The sequence below is a fragment of the Hesperophylax consimilis genome, chromosome 21 (genome assembly GCF_061612785.1).
Source record: "Hesperophylax consimilis isolate HC1 chromosome 21, BYU_Hcon_1.0, whole genome shotgun sequence".
Taxonomy (NCBI): domain Eukaryota; kingdom Metazoa; phylum Arthropoda; class Insecta; order Trichoptera; family Limnephilidae; genus Hesperophylax; species Hesperophylax consimilis.
Window position 1 is genome coordinate 582,578 of NC_142856.1, and position 17,256 is coordinate 599,833.

The following is a 17,256-nucleotide window of genomic DNA, read 5'->3' on the forward strand; positions in this document are numbered from 1 at the left end:
GTAAAGTTGCAGCCCTGAGATTGTGTTGAAGATAAGGAATTATAAATCTATGTGGAGTGGAATTTTCTGTTTTGTTCTTATAATTATTATTTGAAATAAAAAAATATGTTTACGAAAAAATTCCATTCCACATATAAAATTCGGTATAAGAACATAAATCTAGATTAAATTATAATTGAAAGCGGAAGCTGGTACCGATATTGCTCTAATACGCGAAAACAACATGTAGAATAGAAATTTTTCCTCAATACATAAATTGGTTTAAATTATTATTTATTGTTTTTTTTCAATCATTATAATAAATTCAAATAACACACAAAGAATATAATCAAACAATCATTTTACATTTTATATATTATTAATTGATAATATTATAATAATTATGTATTGAAGTATTATTTTCTAAATGTTTTATGCGTGTAACCTAGACCTAAATAGAGATACTAATAATATTAAATGTAATCTAATGAAATGGCGCCATCATTTCTGTAAAATATATTATGTATTAATATTATTTATTTTGAAAACTAATTCATGAATTTTTCAATACCTAAAATACGTAATATTAATAATTTGTTCTACGTCAATTTTTAAAGCAGATAAGCATTCCATAAAGAAATTAAACCATTGTTGTTCTGCTGCTGAATGTTTCGATTTCGTCAGGTGGGTTCAAAGACCCCTGTTGTATCGGATCGACGACTCCTTGCTGGTTAGGACTATCGTTCAAGGCATCGAAAGACTTGAACTTCTTAGACGGCATGAAGAAAGACTTGAGCTTACTGGGAGAAGCGCTCTTAGGCTCTTCGGGGATGGGTTTAATGATCTTGCTCGGTTGGAAGGTCTGACGAGGACTGGTATCAGAAATGGGACTGGTCGAAAGACTATACGGTTCGGAAGTTGAAGGACTATAAATAGAAGAAACAGGACTGTATTGGTCTTGGATGTTGTATTGAGGATAAGGAAGAGGGTCGTTTGGCAGTGTACTGGTGGAATACCCGGAATCCGCGTTGTTTCTTTCGGCCCTACGTCCTACTTGCCGGGGCTTATTTTGATTGATGTAACGAATGTCTTTGGCGGGCTTACTCAGACCCGGATTGGTTACGTCACTGCCGTCGTTGGACCCCGACGAAGCGACCTCTTCTTCCTGTAAGTCCCAAAGTTGCGGGAATTCTGTGCTAGGCGCGCCTATCAACGGTTCGTTCGTGCGGTAAATTTTTTCGTAGCTGCGACGCTTTTTCGGCAGACCGGATAAGTCGGACTTGGAATCGCTGAGATCGGAATCCACCGGGTCGAAGTTAAGATCGATGGGTTCGTCAACGGGGGGAGGGGATTTTCCTAATCTCGGTTTCACGTCATCGATAGGTTCATCCATCAAAGACTGTTGGAACACGGAATCTCTTTGGTCTAGGTTAGGAACGCTCTGTTGTCTTGTATAAGCGTCTCTCTTGATGGGGTAGTCTACCGGGTCGGTTAGATTTCCCATGGAGAGCGATCTGAGATTAGCGCGCGAGTTAGAAATGGAGCGAGGTTCGAATTTCTTGAAGTTCCAAGAGCTAAGCTGATTCTGGTTCTTCCTCTTGACGCAGCAGAAATATACGCAACCGAGGATGAGCAATATCGGTACCATCACCGCCATGATGATTCCCCCTGTAAGGAAGTACTGGCGAGACGAGTACTCCTGATTTCCTGGTTCATAGAAAAACACATTAATTCAGTACTGTTATTGTAAAACTCAGTTATAAGGCTTTTAAAATGAGAAACGTGTGCTCAAGTTTTACTGTATGATATGATATCATTTATTTGACATAAGAAACTTACTCAGACATTCGGTGTAGCCGTGTTCGGGCACGTCCCACCTTCCCTCGGGCAGACATGTCCTTCTCTGGTCTCCCGTCAGCACAAAGTTCTGGTTGCACTCGAAGGTGACCTTGGTGCCGGGCACAAAGAAGAAGTTTGTCTTGCGGCCAAAGCGCGGAGTCTCCAGCACGCCACAGCTGATGATGCGTTTGGAAGTCACTTCTTTTATGTTAATCTGCAAATAATTATATGTTATTTTTATTAATCTAGTCGCCGGCTGGCCCTGAACCAAACGGTGCCTGACTGGTGAAAACCTCAAGGGTGCTGAATTAGGTGATAGGTATTATCAGCGTGTTGGCTCCTTGACTTATTGACGCCTTGGCAAGCCAGCGCCCGGAGTGGACTGCTCCGATTTTTGATCAGCTCAGCGATAAGAAAGCAATGCTTACTAATCACTAATCCGCTGCCCCAAACACTGAAGTTTCCAATTTGCAAAAGTTGCAAACAAAATATTATGCTAAAAATTAAAAGAAGTCTTTCGAAATAATAGATTTTATTTTGAAATTTGAACTTGCAACTTACAGTTATATTTAAATACAAAATCATGTAGTACACTATGTTTATTACTTATAAAATAGTAAGTCATTAAGCTAAATCTTCTAGTTTGCAAATATATTTTTTTGGATAAATGCGGCGGACTACTGAATTTTCCGTTCAAATATCTGCAAATTATAGAACTTGAGTTCGTGCTTTCAACTTTCAGTATTAGCTGTCCGGTAATAATCACTGAGAGAGTTTGTTATTTGAAATATATTAATGATGATTCTTACCGCCGAGGCCAGGTAATTCTTGGTGAAATGCGCCATGTCTCTGTTGAGCGACATCGCGTAATCGTAGCGACATTGATACGAGTCCCCGCAATATTCCACCGCCCTGTTTATATCCAACGTTCTAAAAACAATAAAACAATAATAATAATACATTGATACGAATCCCCGCAATATTCCACCGACCTATTTGTATTCAACGTTCTAAAAACAATAAGAATAATACATTGATACGAGTCCCCGCAATATTTCACCGACCTGTTTATATCCAACGTTGGTATAGTAAATTAAGAATGATGGAGAAAGTATGAAAGGGGGACAAGTGTTAATTAGAGTCTATTGACTATATTCCGCCATCTCAATATCACATGAACTAGATTTGGTGTGCAAGTTTGTCCAGTCTCTCTTCGTCATTCTGTGATAATACATTGTGTTTTACTGTCTGTTGGTTATTATTACAACGTTGATTGATCGTCGGACTTTATCGTTCGACAGCTTTATTCCGCCTCAGGTCTGGAGATCTGAGGGTAGCCCTTTGCCGCCACGTCATCCGTATTGGGGATGAACTGATAAAGCCGAACGTCTCGCTCCGGACCTGTGCTGACTTCATTGGTGGATCAATTTGCAGTTTTAGTTAATAAAAACCTTTTAGGCAATGGTCGTCAGTGGGTGAGTTACCTTGTTCATTTACAATAATGTATAAGTAAATTTATTGTGTATTTGTTTTTTAAACATGTATTTAGGTCTGAATGTAACATTTGTTTCCATTCAAATTTGTACGTAAGGCGCTTGTAGTTTACTTCTTTATTCTATGCTACGGTCAGTGTATTGTTCACATTTACAAAAATGGATAATAAATACCTGTTTGGAGGTGAAAAGTCGGCAGGCTCCCTGAGATAGACGGGTTCAAACGTTGCGTTGTTGTAATACATTCCTGTTTCGACGTAAAAAGTCAGCAGGCTCCCTTAGGTAGACGGGTTCAAACGTTGCGTTGTTGTAATACATACCTGTTTGGAGGTGAAAAGTCGGCAGGCTCCCTGAGATAGACGGGTTCAAACGTTGCGTTGTTGTAATACATTCCTGTTTCGACGTAAAAAGTCAGCAAGCTCCCTTAGGTAGACGGGTTTAAACGTTGCGTTGTTGTAATACATACCTGTTTGGAGGTGAAAAGTCGGCAGGCTCCCTGAGGTAGACGGGTTCAAACGTTGCGTTGTTGTAATACATACCTGTTTGGAGGTAAAAATTCAGCAGGCTCCCTGAGATAGACGAGTCCAAACGTTGCGTTGTTGTAATACATTCCTGTTTCGACGTAAAAAGTCAGCAGGCTCCCTTAGGTAGACGGGTTCAAACGTTGCGTTGTTGTAATACATTCCTGTTTCGACGTAAAAAGTCAGCAGGCTCCCTTAGGTAGACGGGTTCAAACGTTGCGTTGTTGTAATACATACCTGTTTGGAGGTAAAAAGTCAGCAGGCTCCCTGAGGTAGACGGGTTCAAACGTTGCGTTGTTGTAATACGACGCAGTTCGGCCAAATTCACGCGTGAACAAGGCAGCACCCTTTCCGTCCTCCGCTCTATCCGACAGCATCCCTGGTCAAAATCAAACAAAGCCATACGTCAAATCAAATGTTACACAAAGTGAATACATGCCAACCGATATTTATATTTAATCAGTAGGATGTCGGGAGTTAAATGCCAAACCAACATGGTGAAAATATTATCTAAACGGTGTTAGAAAGCGACAACACCATCCTTTATATTCAAATACAGAAGTTAACCGCAGAATCATTAAAATGAACCTTTATGAAACCAAACGTTCCAAACGCGATTAGAAAAAAAAAAGTTAAACTTAACTTAAGAATTTTTTATTAATTATTTTTATTTGAAGCGACAAAAAAGTAAGATGTCAGTAACGATTGTAATACATTTGTCTAATAAGACGTGAGGTGTCAGTAACGTTTGTAATACGTTTTCTAGAAAAAAATGAGGTGCCAATAACGTTTGTCTAATAAAATATGTCGTAACGTTTTGTAATACATTTGTCTATTAAAATGCGTGAGGTTTTTATATGTTTTTCGTTTTCAATTATTTTAGTTACAAAAAGCAATTTTTAATTTTCAATGTCCGTATTCAAAATTTTAACAAATCAAAAATTATATTTTTATTAATAAATATCTGCACCCCGCAACGTGTTGCTGTGGCTCAGTTTGTCTGTATAGATTGAGAAACAATGGCGCGTGTTGCTTTTATGTCCAACAGATGGTACTGTTTAAAAAAATATGTTTTTACCTGTCACGGGTTACATCTATATAATATATTTATAAACACACGCGTATTCGAATGCAACGTTCTGTTAAAATTTCAAAGCAATCGGTGAAGAACTAAGATTTTAGATTTTGAACAAACGAAAATTTATATATTTATTTATATAGATAGATAGATAATTAAATTTGAAGGCGTATTTTATCACATTTCTAAAGCAGTTTTTAGTTTTCGGATACAATTTATATATTTATTTAAATAGATAGATAGATAATTAAATTTGAAGGCGTATTTTATCACATTTCTAAAGCAGTTTTTAGTTTTCGGATACATTCAGAAACATTCCAATTATTTAGATTTCATTGCATAGTGGAAATTCTCCGACCTTCTGTCAAAATATGGCAGAGGCCTGAGGAGTTAAGGTTTAGAATACCCTGAAATGGAGGCAAGTGCGGTGAACTACGAGGAAATCTTGGCACACTAAGGGTTAAACAGCATCAAACATTAAAACACCAAACAGGCACAGAGGATTGGAGCAGAACGGAAAGAACTGAGATGAGAACTGCCTGGAGGTGTACGACGAGGGACCGCAGCCAACGGAGAGCATTTGTAGAGGAGGCCAAATCCCATGTGAAGATGACACACAAGAGAAAATAGGTGTTTCAGGAAGTTGAAACTTCACTGGGTATTCTGACTCATGATTTATGTACAATTATTTCCATATCACAATTATTTGGAAGTATCTATGGTAAACTTTTAAATGAAAATACAAATGTTATGGTCAGACTTACAATATTTGCCAAAGTCCTTGTGTGCACTCTCGAAGTTGTTGATGTTAGGAGAAGTCCATAATCCATCAGGTCGGGTGAAGTCATCTTGCATGTCCCAAGACCAGTTGCCCAGCAGACCGCGAGTTTTATTCTGAAATGTGTCAAGTAATTCAAATAAAGAGCCATCAGGAACTATGGGAACTTTGATAAATTAACTTAACTGGCAAAAAACAAAATAAAGTATTTTTGTTGGTTTCATATTTTCAAGAGTTTAATTTGAAAAAAATTATTCTAAACATAGTTTTGAAATCTCTCGCAAGGTCAGTAAACATAGAATAGAATGTCTGTTCCGAGAGAGGGAACTCCACCAGGGTAACAGGTGACAGGTATAGTAAAAACTTGTTCCAAATGATATCAAATCTTTTACGTACAATGTAAGTCCAGGGAAGGTAAACCCGGGCAGTCAGGAAGCCCTGATTCTCCACCACCTCCACTCCGGCTCCTGATTGGAACATCATGATGACCTCCGACTGGTTGAGGATATAGGTAGGGGTGTAGACAGTCACACCTGCTCATCAAATAAAATGGTTTTAGTTCTAAGATGACAGATGGAGTCGTGTGCGACCTCTAATCAAATGATGACGCGATAGTAATAGACTCCGAGAACAGAATAAGATATAATTTACCTGGGAAGTGTTGGATCTTGAGAGAATTCCTGTCAAAGTAAATCCGCTTTCCGTTGGCGAACACGTCCAGCCTGTACCTCCACTGCGCGTGAGACGGGCGCAGGCGCACCTCGATGGTGGCAGAGCTGTTGGCTGCGGCAGCCACGGCCGTCAGCTGCGTGGCGCGTACGGGCCCGTACTGGTTGCGCACCACCTGCTCGAAGCGGCCCTGCACGTCCAGCTTCAGGCTGGGCAGGTCGGTGCGGGCGAGGACAAATTCGCCTGGAAGTAAGAACATATCAGTGCCTAATAGACTGACAGCTGTTCCACACGACAGTTTAACCCCCGGACAGTTACTACAATGATCATGTAGAGCAGAAATAATCGTTTGGGGACTGAGACAGGCATAGCTAAAACCATTGTAGTATTTGAAAATGAGACAATAATATTTATACTGGGTCTTGTCTTTTGTTTTTAAAGTTAAAAATATATCTAATGCTACGTATAAATATGCGAGCCGAACCACCGAACTGGGGAAAGTATCGGAGAAACCGCAAATTGCGCGAAAGGCGTGTTTCCATATACCATTAAAGTTACATAGGTCGTCATGGAAATTAAATTATGAGCTGAAAGTAGTTCACCAAGAAAATACAGAGATAAAAAGCTAGAGCAAATTTCTTGACGCAAGTAGTAGTAGTTGTTGTTTCTCATGTCATTCCCCCATATTCTTAGATCTACATCTGGCATGATTTGTTGACTTACCTTTTCCGTTGAATGTGTATTGGAGTCCATCGAAGGTTACAAAGTGAGGATCCCCAAACACGGCTCCAACACCCGGCGGCTGATGAGCCACGCAGTCCTGAGTAGGGCGGCGTTCAAACCTTTTCATAAACACATTCATTACTTACTAAATACACTCCAAAAGTACAAACAGAATTATGAAACTTACTTTTTGAAATAATGGCATACAGAGCTCCGGGCCGAAAGGCCCCTTTCGTGTTAAAAATTAGATGTGATTTGGGTTTTGTGTAAAATTATTTGCAATGAAACATTATTCTTCACTTGGAATATGTTTTGGTATTTTATAAACGGTTTTTATATTTTCATCGTACCGGGCGAGGCAATTAATAGACGCGTTTTCATGGGTGGGGATACCCGCATAAAATTATTCCGCGAGACTTAAGATGTAATTTTAGGAAGTGGGAGTTCAGAAACAGAGTTCAGAGTTGGGAAACCCTCATCCGATGGTGTTTATTTATTTATCTAAAGGATACGCAACCTGACCGTTGCGGACAGGCGGTCAGGCGAGGTACATTTGTTTTTTTATAAAAAACTAAAGTTTTATTCGGAGATTGATGAAATTTTGCACACTTCACATTCAAAACAAGAATAAGGTCGTCTTTCGCATGAAATTTTTAAAAAGTTTGAGAAAAGCCTGGGCAACTTGGACTAGTAGTTTTATAAACTTTGCTCCATTTGTAATTATATTCCCGAAAGTTAAACTATTAAGGCGATGCACCTAGTAGTAATGCGAAATCATGTGTTTTTGGTTTGAAAATTTGGTCGCCTAAAAATGTTTCAGATGCTTTAACTAAATACTGCGAGTAGAATACATCCTGGCCTCTGAAACAGTCGAGTATTTTTTTAGATAAGTCTTTTTATAAGCCCAGAAAAAATAATGTATAAGTCTTCCGAAAACTGCTTTAAAGTTCAAAATCTCCTACTTACGAACCCATTTTTGGTTATGGTTTTATTGTATAATGTGGCAAATTAAATAATTTATAAAATGATTGAAAACATTTAAATATTTGTGCCTGAACATCCACAAAATAAAATAAAAGGCACTTTTTGGCCATGTTTTTTCTTGCATAAATCGAAATAGGTGCATGGTGTTAAGCGGGAATTTAAGCCTTACCGCCATCTACTTAAGGTGTGTTATTGATAGCGGCTCGATTTAAAATATCACACGACGTAGTGCATCGCCTTAACAATAAAATCTCACTTCTTCTTAAGTTTATCGCTGAACATCGTTACCTCTGTCGTGACTACAATCGTCCCATTGAACCGGGCCACGTAGAAGCTACTCCTCACAGTTTGCGCTGCACGCGAATCATGGACACCGATGTTCCGAATATATAATAATAATAATAACATAACATTTATATAGCGCAGTTTTGTGTTGTTTCACTTCAAGTGCGCTTAACTATAATAAACTTAAAATAAAATTTCCTATTGTGTTCCTTTTAAAAAAAATTAATTACATAACCCTCATAAATATTCAAATCATATTGTAATATGTTTGTAAACATATGAACAACTAATGAAATTAAATAAAACCTATTCTAATAGATATATTATAACTGTCAGTTGCGCTCGCTAAAAAGAAATTTTATGTCATCATCTGACTTTGTTATTTTCAGTCTTAGGTCCCCTCTATTAGTTATATCCAATAGATTTCCTTTTTTAATGAGTAAATCGCTTATGGCGCTAAAACCACATTTCCACCAAATAAGTTGAGGGAAAGGGTAATAATAATTTTCTGGCATGCAAAGTAATATTAGGATATTTTGTGTTAGTTTCTTCAAAAATCCTTAGTGTAAGTTTCTTTTTTAAGCCTTCATGTCACTAAGGACTAAGGATAAACTATTCTCATTTTCTTACTGTCATTATTCATTTTCACTGAAGTCACAGTTGTTGCAACACGTTTTCACTCATTCTAAGGAAACTTTGTGCTTATTTTCTTACTGTGATTATTCATGGGCAAGCAAAATAAGACACATTCACACTTATACTAAGGAAAACTCATCTCTTTTCTCGTGTTCTTTCTGTAACCATCCATGTTCGCAGAAGTCAAGCTTACTGGCAAACATTCGCATTTATTCTAAGGAAAAACCATTCTCATGTTCTTACTGTAACTATTCATGTTCACAAAAGACAAATTTAATTACTTCCATTCGTATTCACACTAAGGATAAACCATTTTCATGTTCGTACTGCGATTATTCATGGTCGCGTTTAATGAGACACAATAGCAGTCATACTAAAGAAAAAACATTCTTACTGTAATTATTCATGTTTATCGAAGTCAAATTTAATGACACACATTATTACTCATATTTAGGATAAACCATTCTCATTTTCTTAGTGTTACTATTCACGTTCACAAAATTCAAGCTTAAGAAGACACATTCGCACTCATACTAAGCAAAATCCATTCTCATGTTCTTACTGTGATCATTCATGTTCACGGATATCCAGCTTATTGTTACAAATTCGCACTCATGCTTAGGAAAGATCATGTATCATGTTCTTTTTGTAATTATATATTTTATTTTAGGAAAATTAATAGTTACTTGGTTGGTTTATACATGTGCAATTTACTTAACTGGGAAACCAATCATAGATTTCGTCATTATAATTATACATTATTTAGTATATTGTAGATGTCGTATTGTACCAATTCAACATCTACAGCTACATCCTGCACAGTTTCTGTGTTTTTAGATAATAATATTGAAATTGTAACGGGTTTCATTCTATTTTAAGTATAATTTGGCGTATATTTCAATTTTGTACATCTCACGCATTTATTTGTATGACCGATGCGTATTCCCCTTTATATGTGGAATGCCTTCGTCTCTCATCTCTGAAACGTGGTGCCAGAGGTATTATGCCTCACTGGTAGGCAGACAGTTACAGTGATAGCCTATGTTGGTGCCTAGTACATTACTAATGGATTGACTACTAGTTCTCAGTATACATCGCATACTATTGATTATTTCGATTTAGCAGATCGTAACGCTCGTGAAAACTCTGACGGAGTAAAAAGGTACTATCCAACACGGCTACCATCTTGACCAGATCGATGAAATGCAAAGAACCTCCCACGTTTAGTCGATTAGTGCTATTGGCTATCTGGGGTCTCACTAACACGTTTTATTGTAAGAGTTATTCAGACTTACAATGTAAAGTGCATCTTCAATTCTAATAAATATGAAAATAGATTTACCTGTAAGTTTCGCATCCAACGGCTTGTTCTTCTTGCCAGAGACAGCACTGATAGTAAGGAATTTGGTCATGGAACCAATGAGAAAGTGTAGGCACCTAAAAACAAAAACAATTTTAATATTGACCATTTTAACAGAAAACCTGGAAAAGCATATCAAATAAAACCGATACTAAGAATGTCTTTTGTAAAACAGGTTCTTTGTTTGGGTTTTAGTAAAAAAAAAGAAAAAATTAAACCTCAAAACCCACAGTTGATTTACTCGTTTTTTTTTAATAATACTTCGATTACTATGAAAGAAAACTATTTAAATTGGGGGAGATGAAAAAACCGCATTTTGATAGTTATTCTGTAAAACTTAAAATTGTTTGTTCACTTGGTTGCTATTATTTTTGAAGAGTTCGCTTTTCTTTTAACCCAAACAAAGAACCTAACGATTCCGGTTTCATTCAAATATTTTTATACAAGATGACAAATTATCGGTATCTTTATATTGTATAGCTATTAAAACGCAGTATTTTCAATCTCCCTCGAATAAAATAGTTATATTTTACAGTAATTAAGCTGAATCGAAGTGTAATTTCAATAAAATATTTATAGAACGTGTGTCGAGCGATTCTGAAATTTAACCAAATCCATTATTTGTCAAAACATGCCAAATCGTAAAAAATGGTCTCAAAGTGAGCACGAAGAATTTGTCAAATATTAGTGAAAATGCATTATACTGCTTCTCTTAGATATTAAATAGGATAATAGTTCCATGATGGACTTGATTGACTTCAACCGAAAGAATTTGTCAAATATTTGTGAAAATGCATTATACTGCTTTTCTTAGATATATTAGAATAATAGTTCCATGATGGACTTCATTGACTTCAACCGATGACTTTGTCAAATATTAGTGAAAATCCATTATACTGCTTCTCTTAGATATTAAATAGGATAATAGTTCTATGATGGACTTGATTGACTTTAACCGATGAGTTTGGCAATGAGCAAAACTTACTTTGTTGGCTTCATTCCATGGCAGGAATCCGAGGTTATGGGAGCGGTGTGGTCTGGAGCCCCATTGCTGGTCGTAAGACAACATAAGGTAGTCATTTTTGTCATAGCAGCACTGTTGACCCGATCCTTCCAAACTACAAACCAAAGCGAATCCATTTTTTAAAAATATTTTTCCCAAATTTTAATGATGATAATGAACAAGTTTCATAATTCTAATGATGATAATGAAAAAGTTTCATAATTCTTATGATGATAATGAACAAGTTTCATAATTTCACACTATCCCGCCATCGTTCTTATCAAAATATTCCTATCAAATTTACAACTTCCAAAAATTGTGAGAATGTTACAGGAATCAGGAATATATAATTATTTTGGGGCAGACATCGTGGCACCTACTCACGTTACTCAAAATATAATTTATATGTATTTTTTTAAAGTCATTCCCCTTAAAATTCCGGGGGTAAAATGACAATAGCCCACCGTGCACAGGCTGACACTATTTTCGTAATAACCTACTCGTTTTTTAGTTATGTTTTTTTTTTAACTTGTAACGTCTTTAAGATTCAAAATACCATAAAATCAAAGCAAGTGCAGTGAGCTACTAGGAAATCCATGGTGGATGTCTTGGTAGACTAATAAAGAAAATAGCTTATAATGTCCTTCCCTCCAGGAATTCATTCACCTTTGTTATGGAAATTAGGAAGTTTTTTAATGACGCACCTTGGATTTCCACTCCTCACGCAGTGAACAGCGCCCTTGTGATAGAAGCATTTTGGATTAGCGTCCTTGTCGCATTCGAAGTCGGGTAGGAACCTCCCCTTATCGAGAAGCGCATGTTCCAGAGTGCAGGGGCAGAGGGGGATATCGGCGGCAAAGTTCTTGTAGTAACGATCGCTTGTCAGCCAGTTGTTGCACATCTTCTCGGGCCATTTGCTTCCAAACTGTTTTTCCCATTGAGGACCGAAATACCATCCCAGGGGAATGGGTCTACTCCACAATACACTGAAAGGAAAAAAACATATGAATTCACCAATAATAAACGGTAATCTACCCCTAATAAGTACAGATCAACAGCATACGAATTTTAACAAGCGATTCCTGAACAAGTTTTACCCTGTATATTTTACCATTTAGTGGTAGCCTTTTCTAAAAACGTATCATTTCTTTTTAATTAGGTACGTACTCTTATAGTTTTAAAAATGACAGTGGTGGTCGGTCATTGAGGTCAACGGACAAACCCCACAATAATAAATCACAATATAGTCGAGTGTCAGAGGTGTAGGTGTAGAGTCTGCAAAAAATAGAATGTGACTTAATTATGGTAGACATCATTCCCCATTCGGGATTCCAGAACAACTTCGGCAAAGCTGTGCAACACGCGGGCAGGACACGAAGGGCAAAGCGCACTCTTTGATTTGCCAAGCTCCACCAAGCTCTGGCGTGTCTATTATATTCTCTGAAAGGCTTCTATTATACCTAAATATCTGATATTTGCATTTACTTACGGAGATATGGACATTCCAGAATTTTCGTTGGGGTTGGTCAAATTAATTTGAATAAATCCAAATTGCATGTCACTCGTCAAGATATTATCTCGCAGGCGATAGTCTCCGGGGGCGATAGTGTACACTCCTCCGTTCTGCACTCCCTCGGCCAGGATGTCAATAAACTGCAACTCTGGCTTGATCTTGGTCTCTTTGTAGCCCCAAACGGAAATTCGCACACCAGCATTCAAATTCGAGGTCAAATTGTAGGCGTTCCATGAAATTTTGATCTGGGCTGGACTCTTCTCGTGAACGTCGTTAGTCTCGAAGAAAATTCGCTCGGTGGCGGTAGCAGGGGTTTCTACGAAAAGAGACACAACTTATTAAATGCCAGAAATACACCAATCATGTAAAAACGAAATGTAGTAGTCCCAGAGAGAGGTGGTAAATACATCATCGACGACCGTCCTCTTCCTTCTCACACGTCTTGTACGAAAACAAAGAAGGCAGAAGAATATACAACAGAAGAACGATCATGTCACGTACGACTACTATTAGTATTGGCGACCAAAAACAAGGCTCCCTGATGCCACTTTAAAACACGAAACAAAATTAGTGGTTTTGAATAGAAGATGTGCCTTCCATTGTCTCCACTATCCAAAACCAGGCCAATGTATTGCCACCTGAAGTGAGACGTATTAAAGAGGTGTTGGAGAAAAAGATTTGTTTCAGTGGGTCTTGGGTCTAGAAGAGACCCGTTTTATATGAGGAATGAAATTTTATTAGCTTATTTAGAGAAGTATATTATGTGGTATTTTGCTTTATTCCCAAATTTTGCAGGGTCAATGTCCATGCCTCCATGCAGTACAGGACCGCGAAGAGTGGATAAGCCTGTTGTATCGGTCAAAATCCTCGGTAATATGACAATGATTCAAGAAGAATTGAGGTTTTTTTCAAAAGACTATTTACTCACCAACGAAGAACTTTCCCTTCCATTTGTAGTTTTCCGTGTTGATGGCGACCTCGAATCTGACGTATCCCTCGGCCATCAGTTGTGGCTGCACGCAGATGGCGCGGTTGGTGTCTACGACATAACCCACCACGTCTTCCGTGTCGAAACGGCAGTTGACGCGGTCGGTCGATTTGAAGAAGCAGGGACCGGTGATGTTGACGATTGTACCGCCCAGCATGTTACCACTCTCCGGAGCGAAAACCAGCGGAAGATTTGCTCCATCTATGGATTTTTTATGAAAGGTTCTTAATCCGGCAGGAATGGGAGGATAGTGCAATCCCAACAATTGAAGGGCAATTCAGAAGGCCCAGAATTCCTGAGAAAGGGTATTTTTTAACTAGAGAGTTAGGTCAAAGAACCCTTTTATAACCATCAAGGCACTGAGGTTATATAAATAGAGTGGTCACGTCACATATACTGACTTCAAATCGAGTTCCACTCGATTGTCAGAGGAAAGTAACGGTTTTCATGAACTCCAATGTGGCGGATCCATCTGCGAGCACCTAGTGTCAAATCTAATAACATAAATGTATGATCTTTGATTTTAACCACAAAAATTGGTTCAGGACACCTCGAAGAATAACAATTATCAAAATAATTGATGGAATTAAGCTGTACTCCAAACATCTCGTCGGTGAAAAAAATACCATTTCACTGAAGTTTGAAACAATTTTATATGTAAACATTACCAATATCTTTGTTGCATGTTCCCAACATTATTTTCTCATCTATGCGGAATATGTGTCTCCCTGGTAATCCATTAGCGTATCCCCTTTCAGTCAGATCTCTCAACACAGAGGATTGGGAGTAGGGCATGTACTCGAAACTTTGAGTTCCATTTCCACCGTTGAATCCAATCTGAAATACAAAATTATTTGCCATTTAGTTCCAAGAGTCCTGTCAAAATCAACCCTCGCAACCGTCTGAAGCCAGAGAGGTATGTATATTGTGAAGATGAAGGTGGCAGGGTAGGGGGAAGGAGATTGTAAAGGGAAAGGTGACGAACTACCTGGTTATTCAGATGTGGTCACCATACACGGCTAAAGCCAATTAAATCAACGTGCAATTCTGAATGGTGGACTTACACCAGGGCGATATTAAGAATATCTTCTTGACTTATTGTTTAACTGACGGTTGAACCTTCTAAGCCTAGTAGAGCATATAGTATGAATTTTGCGAAATTTGATAATTACAGCATATTTATTAACTGCATAGTTTTTGTCACTAGGTGCTGGTTTTACAGTACGCTCAGGATTCCTACCAGAGATCTCTTAAGCCTAGCTTGAATTGAAATACTGGCCATGAGGAATATGAATATTGGAAGATTGTTAAGGAATTTGATGAGTGACAACACCGCATTACCAATTTACTTAAAGGTACTTACGTAAGCGGGTACTCCGCCTTCTCCTCCGCTAGTATCTCCCCCAGCCTCAGTGTGACTGCTCCACTGGAGTTCCAGATAGTTGAACATGGCGTATGTGTACACCTCGTCAGTAGCTAGGACCATTTGATGAGTGACAACACCGCATTACCCATTTACTTAAAGGTACTTACGTAAGCGGGTACTCCGCCTTCTCCTCCGCTAGTATCTCCCCCAGCCTCAGTGTGACTGCTCCACTGGAGTTCCAGATAGTTGAACATGGCGTATGTGTACACCTCGTCAGTGGCTAGGACCATTTGGAAAGTATTGGTCTGAAATAACAATGAAAATTTTAATAATATAATTTTTTTTTTTTTTTTTTTATATTTTTATTTATTTTATAAAATACAGTATAATGTTTAAATTTACATAGTAAGAACATATTTCAATAAAAATTAACATGTTTACCTTTACAAGAGTCTAAAACTCGTGTGTAAAGGGAAAATAATAAAAACTTAACATACATATGTAAATAGAAGAAAAAAAGAATCATAAAAACATATAAAGTGAAGAGATTTTAGTTTTTTTATATAATAATTTATAAAATAATTTAGTGAGATATCATCTTCATTCTAATTCGTTAAATTATTTATTGTAGTGAGGTTAATTTTATTTTTAAATTTATTAAAATCCGGTTCTAATCTCATCTCAGTCGTTAATTTATTAAACCATACCACTCCAGTGTACGTGTAATAGTGTTGTGCAAAACTGGTATGCATTAATGGAGTCCATAAGCGACCCATTGTATTTTGCCTATTGCTCTCGACACGAACCATGGCATGGTGTGACTTCTTATACAGATCTTTGTGGATTTGAAGTAGCGTATTTTTCGTATATGTATTTTTTAGTGATGGGACTTGAAAATCTTGGAAAAGTTGTAAGGTTGGGTAGTCTGATGGTTTTTTTATTAAAATTTTTATTAACAACCTTTGAGTGATTTCCAGCGGTAAAAGTGATGATTTGTAAGCTCCCCCCCACGCAACGATACCATACTGTATTATTGAATGGGCTAGAGCGTAGTAAATATTTTTAAGAATTTTTAAGTTAAGTATATTTCTTAGACTAATAAATATGTAAATGAGTTTTCTTAATCTATTTATGATATTGTTTATGTGAGTTTTCCACTTAAGTTGACTATCTATTATTACACCTAAATATTTAATTTCATTTTTATTTCCTATGGATAAACAGTCATTATTTTGGCAAGTAGATTTTTTTGATATGCATTTTTTTTAATGTATTTTAATATTTAATGTAATAAAGGGGTTTATTTTGTTTATACTAAAAATTATATAATATGTTTTTTCAATATTTAATGTTAATAAGTTTTTATCAAACCATTCTTTTAACGTATTGATATCATTGTTAGCAATTATTTCAAGTTCATTCAATGAATTCGCTTGAAATATAATTGCAGTATCATCTGCATATGAAATGAGTTTTCCTGTTAATGGTAATTTAAAGATATTATTAACATATAATATGAATAGAAGAGGGCCCAATATGGTGCCTTGTGGTATTCCAAAGTCACTTGTGTTCGGTTCACTGAGAGTGTTATTTATTTTTACATATTGACTTCTAGAGTTCAGGAAACTTTCTATCCACATTTTGGCATTATCTATAATTCCTATTTTGTTAAGCTTGTAGAGTAATTTTTTGTGACTTATGCTGTCAAAGGCTTTCTTTAGGTCTATGAATATTGCAAGAGATTTTTTGCCTTTGTCTAGTGCTTGATGTATTTTTGTTGTTAAATCTATAATTGCGTCCTGTGTGCTTATTTTTTCGCGAAATCCAAATTGTTGGTCACTCAATATATTATTAGTTTCAATAAATTTTAGCAGTTGCTTTTTTGCTACCTTTTCAAAAATTTTTGAGATATTTGATAATACTGATATAGGTCGGTAGTTATTAATTTCTTTAGTATCACCTGATTTAAAAATCGGTGAAATAATAGTTTTTTTGTAAATAGATGGAAAGATTCCTTTTTTAAGACTATTATTTATGATAT

The 17,256-nt window shown here is 36.9% G+C and overlaps 1 protein-coding gene across 1 annotated transcript in view; it reads right to left on the reverse strand.

The window, feature by feature from the left end:
* Positions 1-318: 318 nt before the first annotated feature.
* mesh (sushi domain containing 2 mesh) overlaps positions 319-17,256 on the reverse strand; it is a 38,276-nt gene continuing 21,338 nt past the window's right edge. The window contains exons 4-18 of the mRNA XM_089644443.1: positions 15,383-15,520; positions 14,518-14,686; positions 13,790-14,050; positions 12,838-13,177; positions 12,053-12,334; positions 11,331-11,463; positions 10,328-10,422; positions 7,081-7,199; positions 6,340-6,600; positions 6,085-6,221; positions 5,675-5,804; positions 4,070-4,211; positions 2,628-2,748; positions 1,819-2,032; positions 319-1,686 (exon numbers count right to left, since the gene is read on the reverse strand). Of these exons, the coding sequence (XP_089500569.1) occupies positions 620-1,686; positions 1,819-2,032; positions 2,628-2,748; positions 4,070-4,211; positions 5,675-5,804; positions 6,085-6,221; positions 6,340-6,600; positions 7,081-7,199; positions 10,328-10,422; positions 11,331-11,463; positions 12,053-12,334; positions 12,838-13,177; positions 13,790-14,050; positions 14,518-14,686; positions 15,383-15,520 (3,609 nt within the window). The 3' untranslated portion in view covers positions 319-619. The remainder of the gene's footprint in view (positions 1,687-1,818; positions 2,033-2,627; positions 2,749-4,069; positions 4,212-5,674; positions 5,805-6,084; positions 6,222-6,339; positions 6,601-7,080; positions 7,200-10,327; positions 10,423-11,330; positions 11,464-12,052; positions 12,335-12,837; positions 13,178-13,789; positions 14,051-14,517; positions 14,687-15,382; positions 15,521-17,256) is intronic.